General features: G+C 37.3%; 1 protein-coding gene across 13 annotated transcripts in view; it reads right to left on the bottom strand.

Annotated features, from left to right (window-relative positions):
• Positions 1–14759, bottom strand: part of DNAH12 (dynein axonemal heavy chain 12) — a 191444-nt gene that overhangs the window by 112568 nt on the left and 64117 nt on the right. For 12 of the 13 annotated variants that reach the window (XM_061396580.1, XM_061396577.1, XM_061396583.1 and 9 more), the window contains 10 exons: positions 13489–13683; positions 11920–12041; positions 11543–11825; positions 8632–8751; positions 8171–8327; positions 7763–7935; positions 3518–3670; positions 2814–3053; positions 2232–2477; positions 1789–1908 (listed from right to left, as the gene is read on the bottom strand). In XM_061396580.1, coding sequence (XP_061252564.1) covers positions 1789–1908; positions 2232–2477; positions 2814–3053; positions 3518–3670; positions 7763–7935; positions 8171–8327; positions 8632–8751; positions 11543–11825; positions 11920–12041; positions 13489–13683 — 1809 coding nt within the window. Of the gene's footprint in view, positions 1–1788; positions 1909–2231; positions 2478–2813; positions 3054–3517; positions 3671–7762; positions 7936–8170; positions 8328–8631; positions 8752–11542; positions 11826–11919; positions 12042–13488; positions 13684–14759 lie in introns of those variants that run through there. The other variant, XM_061396587.1, reaches the window with a different exon arrangement.

The following is a 14759-nucleotide window of genomic DNA, read 5'->3' as shown; positions in this document are numbered from 1 at the left end:
GATGGAAGGATATAGAGATGGTCACACTAGGTGAAGGAGAATGGCAAATATCAGACAGAGAATGGCAAATATCATGTGATATCTCTTTTATGTGGATCCTTCAAAAAAAATGCATGATAGAAATGAACTTCTTTGCAAAATAACAACAGAGTCACAGACTTGGAAAGTAGACTTGTGGTTTCAAGGGGCAAGTGAGAGAGACACGTGGAAGTGAGGGATCATTTAGGATTTGTGATTAACTTTAGACACTACTTTATATAAAATAGATGAGCAAGAGGGACCAACTAATATGTAGACAGGGATCTCTCCTCAATATTCTGTAATAAAGTATATGGGAAGTGACTCTGAAAAAGAACGGATATACGTATCCATATATAACTGAATCACTTAGCTGTACATATGCATGCTAAGTTTCTTCAGTTGCGTCAGACTCCTTGCGACCCTATGGACTGTGGTCTGCCAGGCTCCTCTGTCCATGGGATTCTCCAGGCAAGAATACTGGAGTGGGTTGGCATTTCCTTCTCCAGGGGACCTTCCAGACCCAGGAATCGAACCTGCATCTCCTGTGTCTCCTGCACTGGCAGGGGGGTTCTTTGCCACTAGCAGCACGTGGAAAGCCCTAGCTGTAGACCTGAACCTAACACAACAGTGTAAATCAACTATACTCCAGTATAAAATTAAATTACGGAAGAAAAAAGTCTGAGTCAGTCTTGTTTGTGTTAAGCCTCTATTTCTGTGTTGCCCCCAAAAGATTTGGAGCTACATCTTCTCATGGACTCCCTCTTTCAAACTCCGTTTCTTCCTCTCACCATCTTCTTCAGCTTTTGTCCCCTCACCTTACCCTGTCAAAATAGAAACCCCCAAATCAGTTACCCCAGTAGGATGCCATGCCCTTCTCCAGGGAAATTTTAGTACTTTATGTTATATGATACCAGGGTTAACAAGCACCATTGCTTTCCCCAGTGGTGCTCCAATCAGGTGCAAAGTTAGCCCCCACTTTTGCCCAACCAGGCTTTTATCCTCTCCGGGAGGTAACTGATGGGAACAGAGGGAACACGGGAGTGCATGCCCCCTTCTCACTGGGGGACCTAGAAACCTACAAGGAGAAATCTGGCAGTTTCTCAGAGAACCCTGAAAAACTAAGAGACACATTTATCAGGTTGAGATTGACATTCTGTTAATCGCTCAGTCGTGTCCAATTCTTCACAAACCCATGGACTGTAACCCTACAGGTTCCTCTGTCCATAGAATTCTCCAGACAAGAATACTGGAGTGGGGAGCCATTCCCTTCTCCAGGGAATCTTCCTGACCCAGGGATCGAACCTGGGTTTCCTGCATTGCAGGCAGATTCTTTACAATCTAAGCCACCAGGGAGGTATATTTAGTAGTAAATATTATAAATCACAAGATAAGAATACAGGAAATAAAATGTGTTTCTTTTATAGGTAACATTATCTTTGACCTGAAACTTGTTAATCCTGGTATCATAATAAAGTACTAAAATTTCCCTGGATAAGGGCATGGCATCCTACTCTAGTACTGTTGCCTGGGAAATCCCATGGACAGAGGAGCGTGGTACGCTATAGTCCATGGGATTGCAAAGAGTCAGACACGACCGAACAACTGAGCACACACACTAAAATTTACTCTTCTTTATTAATCAGAGTGGCCAAAATAGAGGTTTATATTCCTAATAGAATAATTCACTCATTTAATAAAACTCAAAAAACTACTGAGTCACCAGATGAATTTATTTGAAGAACAAGTCACTCTCAGAGGTTTACTTACATGATAGTCAGCTTCAGGAAGTTTAACACCAGGAAATAAGTCACTAGTTATTCCATTAAATAAGGGTATATCATGTGATAAAAACTTTGGTTCATTTACATCTTTAATTGATCGAAGAAGCTAAAAATCAATCAAAAAGTGCAATACAGATTAATTGCCAGTATTGGCCCTCCTCTTGCCCCCACCTCACCAAAGTCAAAGTTTGTTTTATATTTCATGGAATCTCTATACTAAAAAGCCAATACTACACTTATCAAACAGAAAGATCCTTGGATTCCTACAAATTATAATGAAAACCAGAACCTCAAAACTGTCATTTCAACCCCACATAAAAAGGCTCAAAGCTACAACTCTTATCTGCCTATCTATAGTTCACAATCAACCTTGCTAAAAAAAATTATCTTTTAATGGAAACTTTCACAACATATATATTTAATACTTACAAGGATATCTTCATTTTCATTTGGAAATTTTAGTTTTAGGTTTCCAGCAGCTATTAAAACTGCTTTTACTGCTCGCATTCCATAGTCATAATGAAACTGTGATGAGAGCTGCTCTGAGCAGAGCCTATAGGTCATTACTATCTTCACAGACAGAGGTTTTGCATTCAGAAATCCGTAGGAGTAGAGGGAGATTTCTGCTATGAGGGCATAGTTTGGAACCATCATAGCCACTGTTCTGAAAAGCACCTGAAGCATAAAACAAGTGAAACATTTTATTTACATAAAGGAAACAGGTTTTAAAGCTGAGCATAAGCACCCAAAGACAACGGGCTGATATTCAAGTTTACTCCCCAGCGCAGCACCTTTTCACTAACTCTTTAATTTGTTCAGAAGCATTTTAGCAGTTTTATGTACTCTAATATTCCAATATTTTTTTAGCCATTAAAAAAAGTCTTTACAGGTTAACCTTACAGCAAATGGAAAAGGTAAAAGGGAGATTACAAATACATGTGAGAAAAGTGTACCATTTTGAGTAGATTATGCTGATTACCAAATTTACACTCTTTAAAAAATATATATTACCTTAAGATTATCTGGTAATTCAGAACGTCCTGCATAGCCAGGGTTCATGGTAATAGCTACGAAACAGTTTGGATTGAGCTTAAGTTCTGTCCCTTCAAAAGTAAACACTTCCAGCTTCTGTTGAATGGCTCTCTGAATGCAAAGGATCTGTTGAGCTACCACTGACAGCACTTCCAACTCAATTCGATTAAATTCATCAAAGCAAGCCCAAGCACCAGAAGAAGCCAATCCTTTAAAAAACTAAGGACAAGAAAAACGATGATTTTCGTAGGAAAGGGCATCTTTTGTTAAAACAAATATTTAACCTTTTAAGTCAAAACTGAAGTGTGTGTGTTAGTTGCTCAGTTATGTCTGACTCTTTGCGAGTCGACTATACTGTCCATGGAGTACTCCGGGCAAGAACACAGGACAGCGTTGCCATTTCCATCCCCAGGGGATCTTCCAGACCCAGGGATCGAACTCTGGTCTCCCACATTTCAGGAAGATTCTTTACCGTGTGAGAAACCTGCGAACCTTTTAAGTCAAAATTGTAAGTTAAGCTCAATAAAAACCCCAAAGGGATAAAAACAATGGCTTTACCCATTTAAAAAAAAGAGCTCAAATAATGCATAAACCACAATCAGTGTTTTAAATATGAATTTGCTTCAGCTTATCCAGTTAGCCCTAACTATAAACTACTTGTAATATTTAATATGTAACTTTACCTTTCCCATTGCTAGATAATCGAGCCCATCTGAACAGTTGAACACCACGCACTGTACAGCAAGAGCTTTAGCCAAGTCTTTGGTGGTTTCCGTTTTTCCTGTGCCTGCTGGCCCTTCTGGAGCACCTCCAAGGTTTAAATAGAAGGCACCTATCTGAAAAGAAAAATAAATGTGAAAAGAAATCCATGCTTAACTGAAAACAAACAAAAACTCTATAATAGGACAATTGCTTATATTAATAAAATGGACTCAGTCTTATTTGTAGCTTCAGAGACAGTAATGCAATTACATACATCATTGATTTTTAGAACTCATTTCTGTAGCTGCAACAAGAAAAAGTGGTTTAAAGGATCTAAAAAAAGTTAAAATGTATGAAAATCTCCTTATCGTCTAATACTTCATATGTATTCCATTTGCCTTTTTAAAAACAAAGAGAATCCAGCCTTGAAGTGTTAACATTTGACCAGAAATGTTTAATTAAAAGTGGTTATGGAGGGCTTCCCTGGTGGCTCAATGGTAAAGAATCTGCCTGCTAATGCAGGAGGCACAGGGGTGATTCCTGATCTGGCAAAATTCCGCATGCTTCAGAGCAAGTAAGCTCATGCACCACAACTACAGCCTGTGTTCTAGAGCTCAGGAGCCTCAGCTTCTGAAGCCTGAGTGCCCTCGAGCCTCTGCTCTGCAACAAGAGAAGCCAACACCAGTGGGAAGCTCGTGCACCGCAACTAGAGAGTAGCCCCCGCTTGCCACAACTAGAAAAAAAGCCTGTGCAGCACACCAAAAATAAAGTAATAAACATTAAAAATAACATGTCACCACCGCAACTAGAGAGTAGCCCCCACTTGCCACAACTAGAAAAAAAGCCTGTGCAGCACACCAAAAATAAAGTAATAAACATTAAAAATAACATGTCACTTAAAAAAAAAAAGTGCTTACAGAAATGTTTGTAGAGACCAGTTATGACAATCTTGATAGCTAGCTGCAAAGAGAGAACACACCAAAAACTGAGGGTAATACATGGAGGCCCGTTAGTGGGAAAGAGATGCCCTACTATATACTTTGGTCTGTGATTCACCCTGGCTGTCGCATTCCACTCTTGGTATGTTCTTCATTTTCTCCATCCCCATAGCACCGCTCTGTATTCTCTTACCAGTAGTATCACCTTCATTGTGAAACCAGTTACCAGTTATTCACTGATGCATGGCAAACTGCTACCTGTCTTTGCCTACTGGACTCCACTTTTATTGTTTTTATATAAGCTGGCGTATCCTCCAAGCGTAGCCTGGGCACTGGGGTGGTTGCCCAAGTTGTCTTTTACAGATTTGGAGTCTTCTGTGTCAAATCAAGCTTGAGCTGATTAAGAGGGTTAAGACCACCGATCCTCCATCTGCACAGGGGCAAGTGTCAGCTCAGTGACCTTTTGATGTCAGAGGCCAAAAACTCCACCCTCAAAGCAAGCTAACTCCACTCCTTTCTGAGCTTTGCTGAGAAGCTGCTGCTAAGTCGATTCCGTCGGGTCCAACTCTGTGCGACCCCATAGACAGCAGCCCACCAGGCTCCCCCGTCCCTGGGATTCTCCAGGCAAGAACACTGGAGTGGGCTGCCATTTCCTTCTCCAATGCATGAAAGTGAAAAGTGAAAGTGAAGTCGCTCAGTCATGTCCAACTCTGTTCGACCCCATAGACAGCAGCCTACCAGGCTCCTCCGTCCATGGGATTTTCCAGGCAAGAGTACTGGAGTGGGGTGCCATTGCCTTCTGAGAAGAAGCAAATGTAAAAAAAGCCTGTGGCCTGGCTGCATGAGAGCAGAGTGACAACAGCCTCCCCATGCTTCCCATACTTCAGCTTTATCCCATGAATACCCTGAGCCCTTCGCCTTCAAGGAGGGAGCTCTAACTTGTTTTCCTGTCTCCTTGCTTGGCTGCTCTGTGAATAAACACTCTCTGCTGCAAACCTCAGCATTTCAGCGTTTGGCTTGCTGTGATGAGTTAGGCAAATGAACGTAGTTCAATAACACTTACATTACAGTTAACTAAGTACATTTTTCCCCCTCCCAATTAGTTTTTAAGTTCCTTAAGAGTAACATCAGCAGTATCTGAATTCTTTCTGAGTCTGCACAGAGACTATAACAATGGCTGGAAATTTTTAGAAGCATACAAGTTACAGTCAACTCTAACTATGAAGTTTGTTTCATGAAAAACTCTATGAGAGTTTGTGAAACTTAACTGCTTTTAGATAAAATAGGATTAAAGGGCCAAGACTGTACATATGGCAGGCCAGGGAGTATACAGGAACTCAATAGAGAATTCTCAATAGAAGGAATAGACCTTCTACTTAATTTTTCTGTGAACCTAAAACTGCTCTAAGAAACTAAAAATTTTTTAAACATTTTTAAAAATAATGAATAAACCTATGAAAACCTTAAATATTTTCACCTTTAATAAAATCAAATAACAGAGACAGCTTATTAAATACATGCAATATCAATGATACTTTACCCATCATAAATTTGTAGTAAATGCTATACTGTTAATGTCCATTAATGTGACTACTAGAAACCTCAGTCTCTCCTTTCTTTGTAAAAATTTTCAAAAAATGCTTATAAATGTGTTCTCTTTATTATGGATATTAACTACAGTAGGAGATTTTTCCAGTGTTTAGTGTTTTATACAAGTATTTAATGTGATTTTGACTTTATACCTCAAAGTTGCTAGGGTCCACCTTACAAATATTCACAGCTCACTTCAGTGAGCTCTGAGATAGCACACAGCAGCTTGAGATTCATTTACTCAACAAATCCTAGGGAGTAACTTATCTACTTGTCTATCACTAGAGTAGAGGATAAGACAGACACAGTCTGGCCTTCAGGTAGCTTCTTGAGAATGAGGATTTGGTGAAATATTTTATCATAGATGCACTACAATCTTACTCAGATTCTCTTACTGGTCATTGCTTCCGTCCTTCCGATTGCTGTGGGTGTCATCTACAAATAGCTCACAACTGTCCCGTCTCCTGAGATTTGCCCTCAGTCAGGAGCTCCCTCATTCACAAACATCTGAATGCTTATTCACACCCCTAGCCTCAGGAGGGACCCATAGCCAGTGACAATGAAGGGATAGAAAAGTTAGACCTCTTTGCCTTAAAGTGAAGTATGTCTGTGATGCCATTCATGCTCCAAAGCTCCCTGTGAGATCAGGTTAGGCCCTACATCCACAGAAACCACATCCTTGCTTAGCTTCCCCCTCTGCTTTCTCCATTTTCTTACAGGCTTTTACTGAGAACATTCCCTAGACAATCATTTGCCCAATAATCCCTGTTTTATCTCTGCTTACAGACAACTCAAAGACACTTTAACTTACTTAGTACAAGTGGATTGTTGTTTTTTTTTTTTAATGGAAGGATAATTGCTTTATAATATTTTGTTGGTTTCTGCCATACACCAACATGAATCAGCCATAGGTTTACATATATCCCTTCCCTCCTGAACCTCCCTCACACCTCCCATCCCATCCTGCCCCTCTAGGTTGTTTCTTGCCAGATTTAGCAAATAAAAATACAGGATGCCCAGTTACATTTGAAAATCAGATAAACAATGGATAATTGTTAGTATAAGTATGTCCATGTAATAATTAGGACATACTTCTACTAACAAATTTTTCACTGTTGATTTGAAATTCAAATTAACCTGAAAGTCTTGTATTTTATCTGACAACACTATTCCCAGGTGTGTTTTGTTTGTTTGTTTTGTAGTCATGGCTTTATCTTCCATAGCTTCCCACCAAGGGCAGCCCTCAGCATCACCTGCTTACACTTCAGCTCTCCCTCTCCCATTCAACAACACTAACTTGGAGTTCTAAGGCTCAAATGTACTTCCTTCATCTCGTCATCTCTCCCAGAACTCCACTGAAAAAACTGATGTCATTTTCTGAAGCTCTGGCTTTTTCTTTAAATCTCCAGTACCTTACTTTTTCTAATTATCCCCAAAGGGAGTGGCTCATGATTTTCAAACATTAGAATTCAAACACACTCATATTCTACTAAAGCACTCAGAAGTAAATATTCATTATTATAACTTCACATAAAGGGAATTTGGGATTAGAAAAGGAAGCTATCCTTCCTTTCTATAGTCAACTATACAGATAAGAGAATGAAATGAGGATAGCCATGTTAAATTTGGACAAGAAAATATGACACCAAATCAAATAGTAATCTTTAATGTGTAAATTAAAATAACTTAAACACATACCAATGTTCTGTAACATCTGTCAGTTAGAGGAGTAATGACAAGTCGAGGTGAGTTACCAAGATATTCATAAGCATATTTTACATTGCAATTAATGATACGAACTCGAGCGTTGTCATATTCCCAATAATAACGAAGCTGAGCAAGCCACTGGAAATCTGTATCATGTGAGACACCTGGAAGGAATAAAGTAAAACAAGACACATAATCCTGAAATGGAAATAATTTGAAAACTAGATATTTTATCATTGTTTACAAAAGTATTAACATTAAAATAATTCACATTTTCTAATTTATAGAAAAGATCATATAAAATAAATTCTGCTGAGACAGAAAAAGACATATAGTACAAGTTCTTGTTTCTAGAAACTATCAATATTTTATCTTCAATATGAAAAAGAAGTCACATACCCATATCAATCATGTCCATGACCACATCTCTAGCATGGACATCGATAGTAACCAAAGCCCCCAGAGTAATCCTGGTCTGCTTTGATAGTTTTCCTCTTACCAGCTCCACAATATCATTTAGTTGATTCTGAAGTTCCTTATAGTACTTCTTTAATCCCTACAAAATAAAAAAGCAATTAAATTAACATTAGCCAAATTGTGCATTTTATACGTTCACTCTTTAACAAAATGATTCTGAACTTCACAATGTAGTTCAGTATAAAAATGAATTCTAGAACAGAATAACTTTTGTCTATGCATAATAAAAATTAAGAACAAATTTTTAAATAATTGTGCGATTTTCATGCTATATGTAGAAAGTGGGGGAAGATTGCCCTTGAAAATGATAAATAAGCTAACTAAAAAAAATATATATATATATATAGCATGTAGAAAAGAATGTTACTTAAAATACACTTTACCTCTGTTCCACCACTTATAACTTCCTGTGTCTCAGAGGTCCAGAACATTTGAGAAACACAAAGTACCACCTGGCCAGGCCACTCTCGAACCCAGTCTCTTCTTGCAGATTCTGGATAAGCCTGAATAATTGAAGTGTATTTCTAAGTTTAAAAGGTGACAAGAGGAAAAAAGCTTAACGATTAACAATAAGTAAGTACGATATTGGTTACATTTGTAGGCTAGAATATATTCATGAAAAATTTCAGATGACTATTTAAAAGATCTGAAATTTTTTTACAAGCTATATTTTTAAAATATTTGTTTATTGATAAAAGAATAGAAAGATGAGCACCCATATTTCAATAATCAGTTATCTCTGGAAGAATATGATTGTTGATTCTTTGGAAAGCTATTTTCCATAGGATTTTTATGTTTCTTTGCTGTGGGGAGTTGTCAATTTTCTGAATAATATACACATTACTTCTATTATAATGAGATATGAAGGTTTATTAAAGTTAAAAAATAAATCAGTCTAGCAATTTACATATATTGATGCCAAGATTTAACTGAAAAGAAGACTACACCATCTTGTAGCTAGACTGACTTAGTAGCTAGAACCCTTGTATTATTTCTAAAAACTTGTATGACCAGTGTATATAATTTGAACAATTATATATTTGTCCAGTTATACACAATTGAACAATCTATGCTATGAGTTCAAAGTATACTTTCATTTCTTCTAAAATTTTTTATGCTCAAAATGCATTTAAATGGATTTATTGGAGAGGTAACCTTTTTAAAAATAACTTGTTGCCACCTGGTGCTCTGTGATGACCTAGACCAGTGGGATGGGAGGAGGGGAGAGAGGCTCAAGAGGAAGGAGATATAAATATAATTATGACTGATTCATGTTGTCGTACAGCACAAACCAACAGATTTTAAGGCAATTTTCCACCAATTAAAAAATAAAAATAAATAAAAATTTTAAAATAACTTGTTGCTAAAGTAAATGATAATAGAACTAAATTAAAAGCTGAAAAAAAAATGCAGAGCAAAGTATAAAGCTGATACTAATGGAATTTATATCTATATGTATACACATATTTATCTATTTATTGGCTGTGTTGCATAGCTTGTGGGATCTTAGTTCCTTGACCAAGGATTGAACCCAGGGCATGGCAGTGAAAGCACCAAGTCCTAACCTCTGGACCACCAGGGAATTCCCTGGAAACTATATTTTTAATACAATGACACCATCTTGGATATAAGAATATTAAGCATAAGGATGAAAGTGAAAGTGAAGTCGCTCAGTTGTGTCCGATTCTTTGTGACCCCATGGACTACACAGACCATGGAATTCTCCAGGCCAGAATTCTGGAGTGGGTTGCCATTTCCTCCTCCAGGGGATCTTTCCAACCAAGGGATTGAACCCAGGTCTCCCACACTGCAGCAGATTCTTTACCAGCTGAGCCACAAAGGAAGCATAAGGATATAAATATTAATTATTAAAATTCATTTTTAGTAATATTTATGGAAAAAGTGAAAGTGTTAGTAGCTCAGTCTTGTCTGACTCTTTGTGATACCATGGACTGTAGCCCATTAGGCTTCTCTCTCCATGGAATTCTCCAACCAAGAATATTGGAGTGGGTAGTCATGCTCTTCTCCAGGGAATCTTCCCAACCCAGAGACTGAACCAGGTCATTCTTTACTGTCTGCGCCACACTAGGACAGTCCATGACATTTTAAAAATATCAAACATTTATAATATTTATAAATATTTATGAATAAATGCAAGTAACAAACTAACCTAGGTTTCAAAGAAGGCTAAGTTTCAAAGAATGGATGAGCCATTGCTAGGTACACAGAAGGTAAATTTCTATATGGATTAAGGAAATACTTTCACGGATAATGTTGATTCTTTCCTTTGTGCTTTGGAACCATAGATGGAAAATGGAGAGAAAAAGTCAAGATTTATCTGCAGGAACTTTGAAACTGAACAGAATAGACACTGCAAGATGATTCTCATAGGGCTCTTTGTGAAGGAAAAAGGAAAAAGGATTCTTACTCAAAGTGAGTTGCTGGATATAAGGCTGCAATGCCTTTTTTTTTTTTTAAACATATATTTATTTGACTGAGCCAGGACTTAAGTTGCAGCATGTAAGACTGCATGTGGGATCTAGTTCCCTGACCAGGGATTAAACCCAGGGCCCCTGGACTAGGAGCTCAGAGTCTTAGCCATTGATCCACAAGGGAAGACTGCAATGCCTTTTAAAATGATATTTTTACTATACAACTCTTCCTTTGTGGTCCTAGAGGAAGAAATATACTGAAATTTATTATCGTTCAAGATCAGGTTTATTGAATTAGCCTAAGTGAGATACATGTAGTGCCTACGTGTTATATTTCTCTCAAATATTATAGATCCTCCTTTAATGTTTATCTCATTATGAGTTTTTAAGTAATTGTTTGAGTGTAAACAGCAATAAGTAAACCGTATCACACATTTAACACCCATGTCTGAGATTCTTTCTGACCCCATGGCCTTCATACAGGATACCCTAGATGGTCTTCCATTTGCTCTCTATTTGGTTAATTCCTACTTACCCTTTGGGTCTTGGTTTCAATTTTACTTTCTCTAAGAGCCTATCACTAGCAACCTACCTTCCTCACTCCAAATTAGATACACCTTATTATTCTTTCTTACAGCACCTTTTTTTTTTTTTTTGGAGTACCTAATCGCACATTATTATAAATTCTTACTACCATTATTACTTTAATAATAATGTTAGGAATGGAGTAAAAAATAATAATAAATGGCTTAAAAGAGTAAGACCCTTAAGTGTGAATTTACTGGTACTCATTCAAAAATCTCCTTTAAAAAAAAAGGCATTTACAGAATATAGGATATACATTAAATTCTAGGAAACACACCAGCCTGGCTGCCGCGATCACGTCATGAATACTTCGAAGCATCAAATCTTCTACTTGAATGAGCCACTTTTCCACGGCACCTCGAGCTGCAGATGTGGAAATTAGTGCAATCAGCTCCACTCGCTCACCTTCAGAGCTATACATGGCCTTAATATCCAAATTGGGAAGGAACTCCAATTTGGCGATGCCTTCAAAGCATTTTTTCAAGTGAGGCTGAACTCTAAGTGGATCTTTGGTCTCTGACAGAATCTCTAGCATTTCATCATTAGATAAGAAGAAAAAACTAGGGAAAACCATACAAATACAAAAGCTTTAGTTATAATTCATTGCACCTCAGAAAATGCTTTAATGATAGCACAATTGATTATTCATCATACCGAGGGAAGAAAAGTCTTTTTTTTTCAAGATATGCGTTAAGGCCTTTCATAATTTTCTCCAAAAGTTCATTGCAGTTCTGCAGTTTTTCCAGTAAACCTGTTAAAGAAGTAGCAGCAAGAACCTAAAAGAGACCCATTCATTCAGGTCAGAACTTATAGACCAGATATAATGATAAGATCTCAACATTAACTTATACATTAAAAATGTTAAGATGTCAAAAGACTTATGAAAATTGTCAGGAAGTTTTTTGTAATGTAAAACTAAGTAAATCATAAGTATTCTTACCCAAAGTTGATAGTTGTGAGAAATTATCATTGTCATATATATTTTCATTTTTCCTGTATTCTTTTGAATGATAGGAGAAGAATATGCTAGTTTTGTTTGTGATTTAATTTTTATATTTACAACTGTCAACTATAAACAGTCTATTTTTACACTTTTAAAAGGTTCAATAAATTAAAAGAAGAAAACCATCTCATGGCACATGAAAATGTCAGTGTCCATAAACAGTTACATTATTGTATGGACACATCCATTCAGTTACATATTGTCTTTGGCCACTTTCTTGCTACAATAGCAGAATTGAGTAGTTATAAAAAACACAGTAGGTCTCATAAAGTATTTATCATGTATTTACCATGCAGCCCTTTGCAGAAAAAAAAAAACTTCTGATTTCAGTTCTCTAAGAAATACTGTCTTAAAAAGGTTCTAAAATCAACAAGTAAGGGAAGTCTTTCAAACATAAATTTTAGTACTATTGATTCTCAACAGTCCAGCACAGCTACTTTTTCATCCAGCATTGAAATAGATTGTTATTTATTAAGTTGAGTACCAGATTTTTTTTAAGTGCATATATATCTATGTGTATAAAAAATACATGGCCTGCCTTTCAACATTAAAATTACATTCAACAGGGTGCTATACTCACTAGGAGAGACACAGAGCAAGTGAGACCAGCTGCGAGAACTGCTGACTCTTTTTCCCATCACCCCAAGCATACAGAGTCACCGAGTAGAATGTCAGGTGAGTCACCTGCATGACTCATATTCATTCATATTCATTCTCTCTCTCTCTTTCCCTCTCTCTCCCCCACCCTCTGGCTTCCTTCACTTTATTTTACTATTTATTTTTTTCTAAATATTTATTTTCATTTCTTTATTTGGCTGTACTGGGTCTTAGTCGTGGTGTGTGTGATCTAGTTCCCTGGCCTGGGATCGAACTCAGGCCCCCTGCATTGGAAGTATGGAGTCCTAGCCACTGGACCACCGGGGAAGTCCCCTTTACTGTTTACTTTACAAGAGGAAGCATGGAGTATACATTCTAGAAGCCAAGTAAGTTAAATGCACATTTGAAGCAGCTCCACTATACATATTAAAGGGTTATGAATAGTGTATCTTAAGAACGGAAAAGTAAAATTATTTATGCTTCCTTTTATTTCCCTGAGCTTTCCAGTTTGTATACAATGAGTAGGTTTTATTTCTGTAGTTGAAAAAAAGTGAAATGCCTTTTGTAATAGCCAGAAATAAAGGTTTCCCCTTTATTTGAAAGAGAGAAAACAAATACTTCACCTTTGGATCTTTTGCACAAAACTTCATGATATCCCTCCAGTGTCTGTCTACTGTCTGAAACTGACGCCCTTCTTCTGGCATCTGTTGCATGATATCCTCAGAGCAAAAAATGGGCTCCAAGTATAGCCAGTGAGCTTGTACCTTTAACCATTCATCAATCGTTTCTTGTATTCGAATCAAACGGTCCTCCCACGCCTTAATGGAAAGCATATTATACTGAATTCCAGTTATTAAAGGAACCCTATAAATTATAACAAAGGCTACACGTTTTAAATTCACTGTTATTTTTGAATCAGCACAAAACAGCTCAAAGTCACTCGTGGGTGTCTCACACTCGCTTTGAAAAACTAGGAGGTCTGAAGTTTTCCTAAATCATTAAAACTCACAGCTGTAAATGACTGTAGTTATTTAGACCAATTTCCTACTCCCTAGGTGAACTGTCTCAAGTTTAAAAAGCATCCAGGAATATATCCTGCCCCACACCAGTGGTTATCAACCTAGGGGCTATTTTGCCCTCACCTTAAAGGACATTTCACAATGTCTGGAGGCATTTTCATTTGTCACAACAAGTGGGGTGAGGGTTCTACTTATATCAAATGGACAAAGGTCATGGATGCTGCTAAGTAGAGGACAACTCCCACAACAAAGAATTATTTACCCCAAAACGTCATTAGTGCCACGTTGAGAAATGTCAACACAATTTGCTCTACGTCAACACAATTTGGAGGGGGGAATCTTATTACCACACATCTCCAAGAATCCATTAGATATTTCATTAGCCAAGGATCATGTATATAATCTCTCTTTGATTCTTAAATCTATGGCCTGAGATCCTATATATCAAGAGATTGGCCTCACATTTTTGTTTGAAAACCTCTAAGAGAGCTTTCAAATTTGTCTTAGAAATTCTCCTTTGTCAAAGAAGTACTTGCAAAATACATCTTATCAGGAAAGGGTTAAGTCAGCCTGACTCAAGGCAAGATGTGCAGCGTTATGTCCTTTTAGAAGAACATAACTCTTTGTCTTCTCCAAATATTCAAAGCTAAGGTGCCCCATAACAACACTATGCTTAAATTAAAACCAGACTGCTTTATTTTGAATTTCAGCTTGTCATTGTTAGCTGTGTGCACTTGGTAAATTTTCTATCCTTGGTTTCCTTATCTATGAATGCTGATAATAATCTGCCTATCCTGGTTGTCTGCTTTGAGGATTAAATGAGTTAGTAAATGTAAAACTCCTACAGTAGTATCTGGCACATATTTAGAAGTCAA

The sequence above is a fragment of the Bos javanicus genome, chromosome 22, assembly GCF_032452875.1.
Source record: "Bos javanicus breed banteng chromosome 22, ARS-OSU_banteng_1.0, whole genome shotgun sequence".
NCBI classification, from domain to species: Eukaryota; Metazoa; Chordata; class Mammalia; order Artiodactyla; family Bovidae; genus Bos; species Bos javanicus.
Note: the sequence above shows the minus strand (reverse complement) of the source record. Positions and strands in the feature narration are given on the sequence as shown.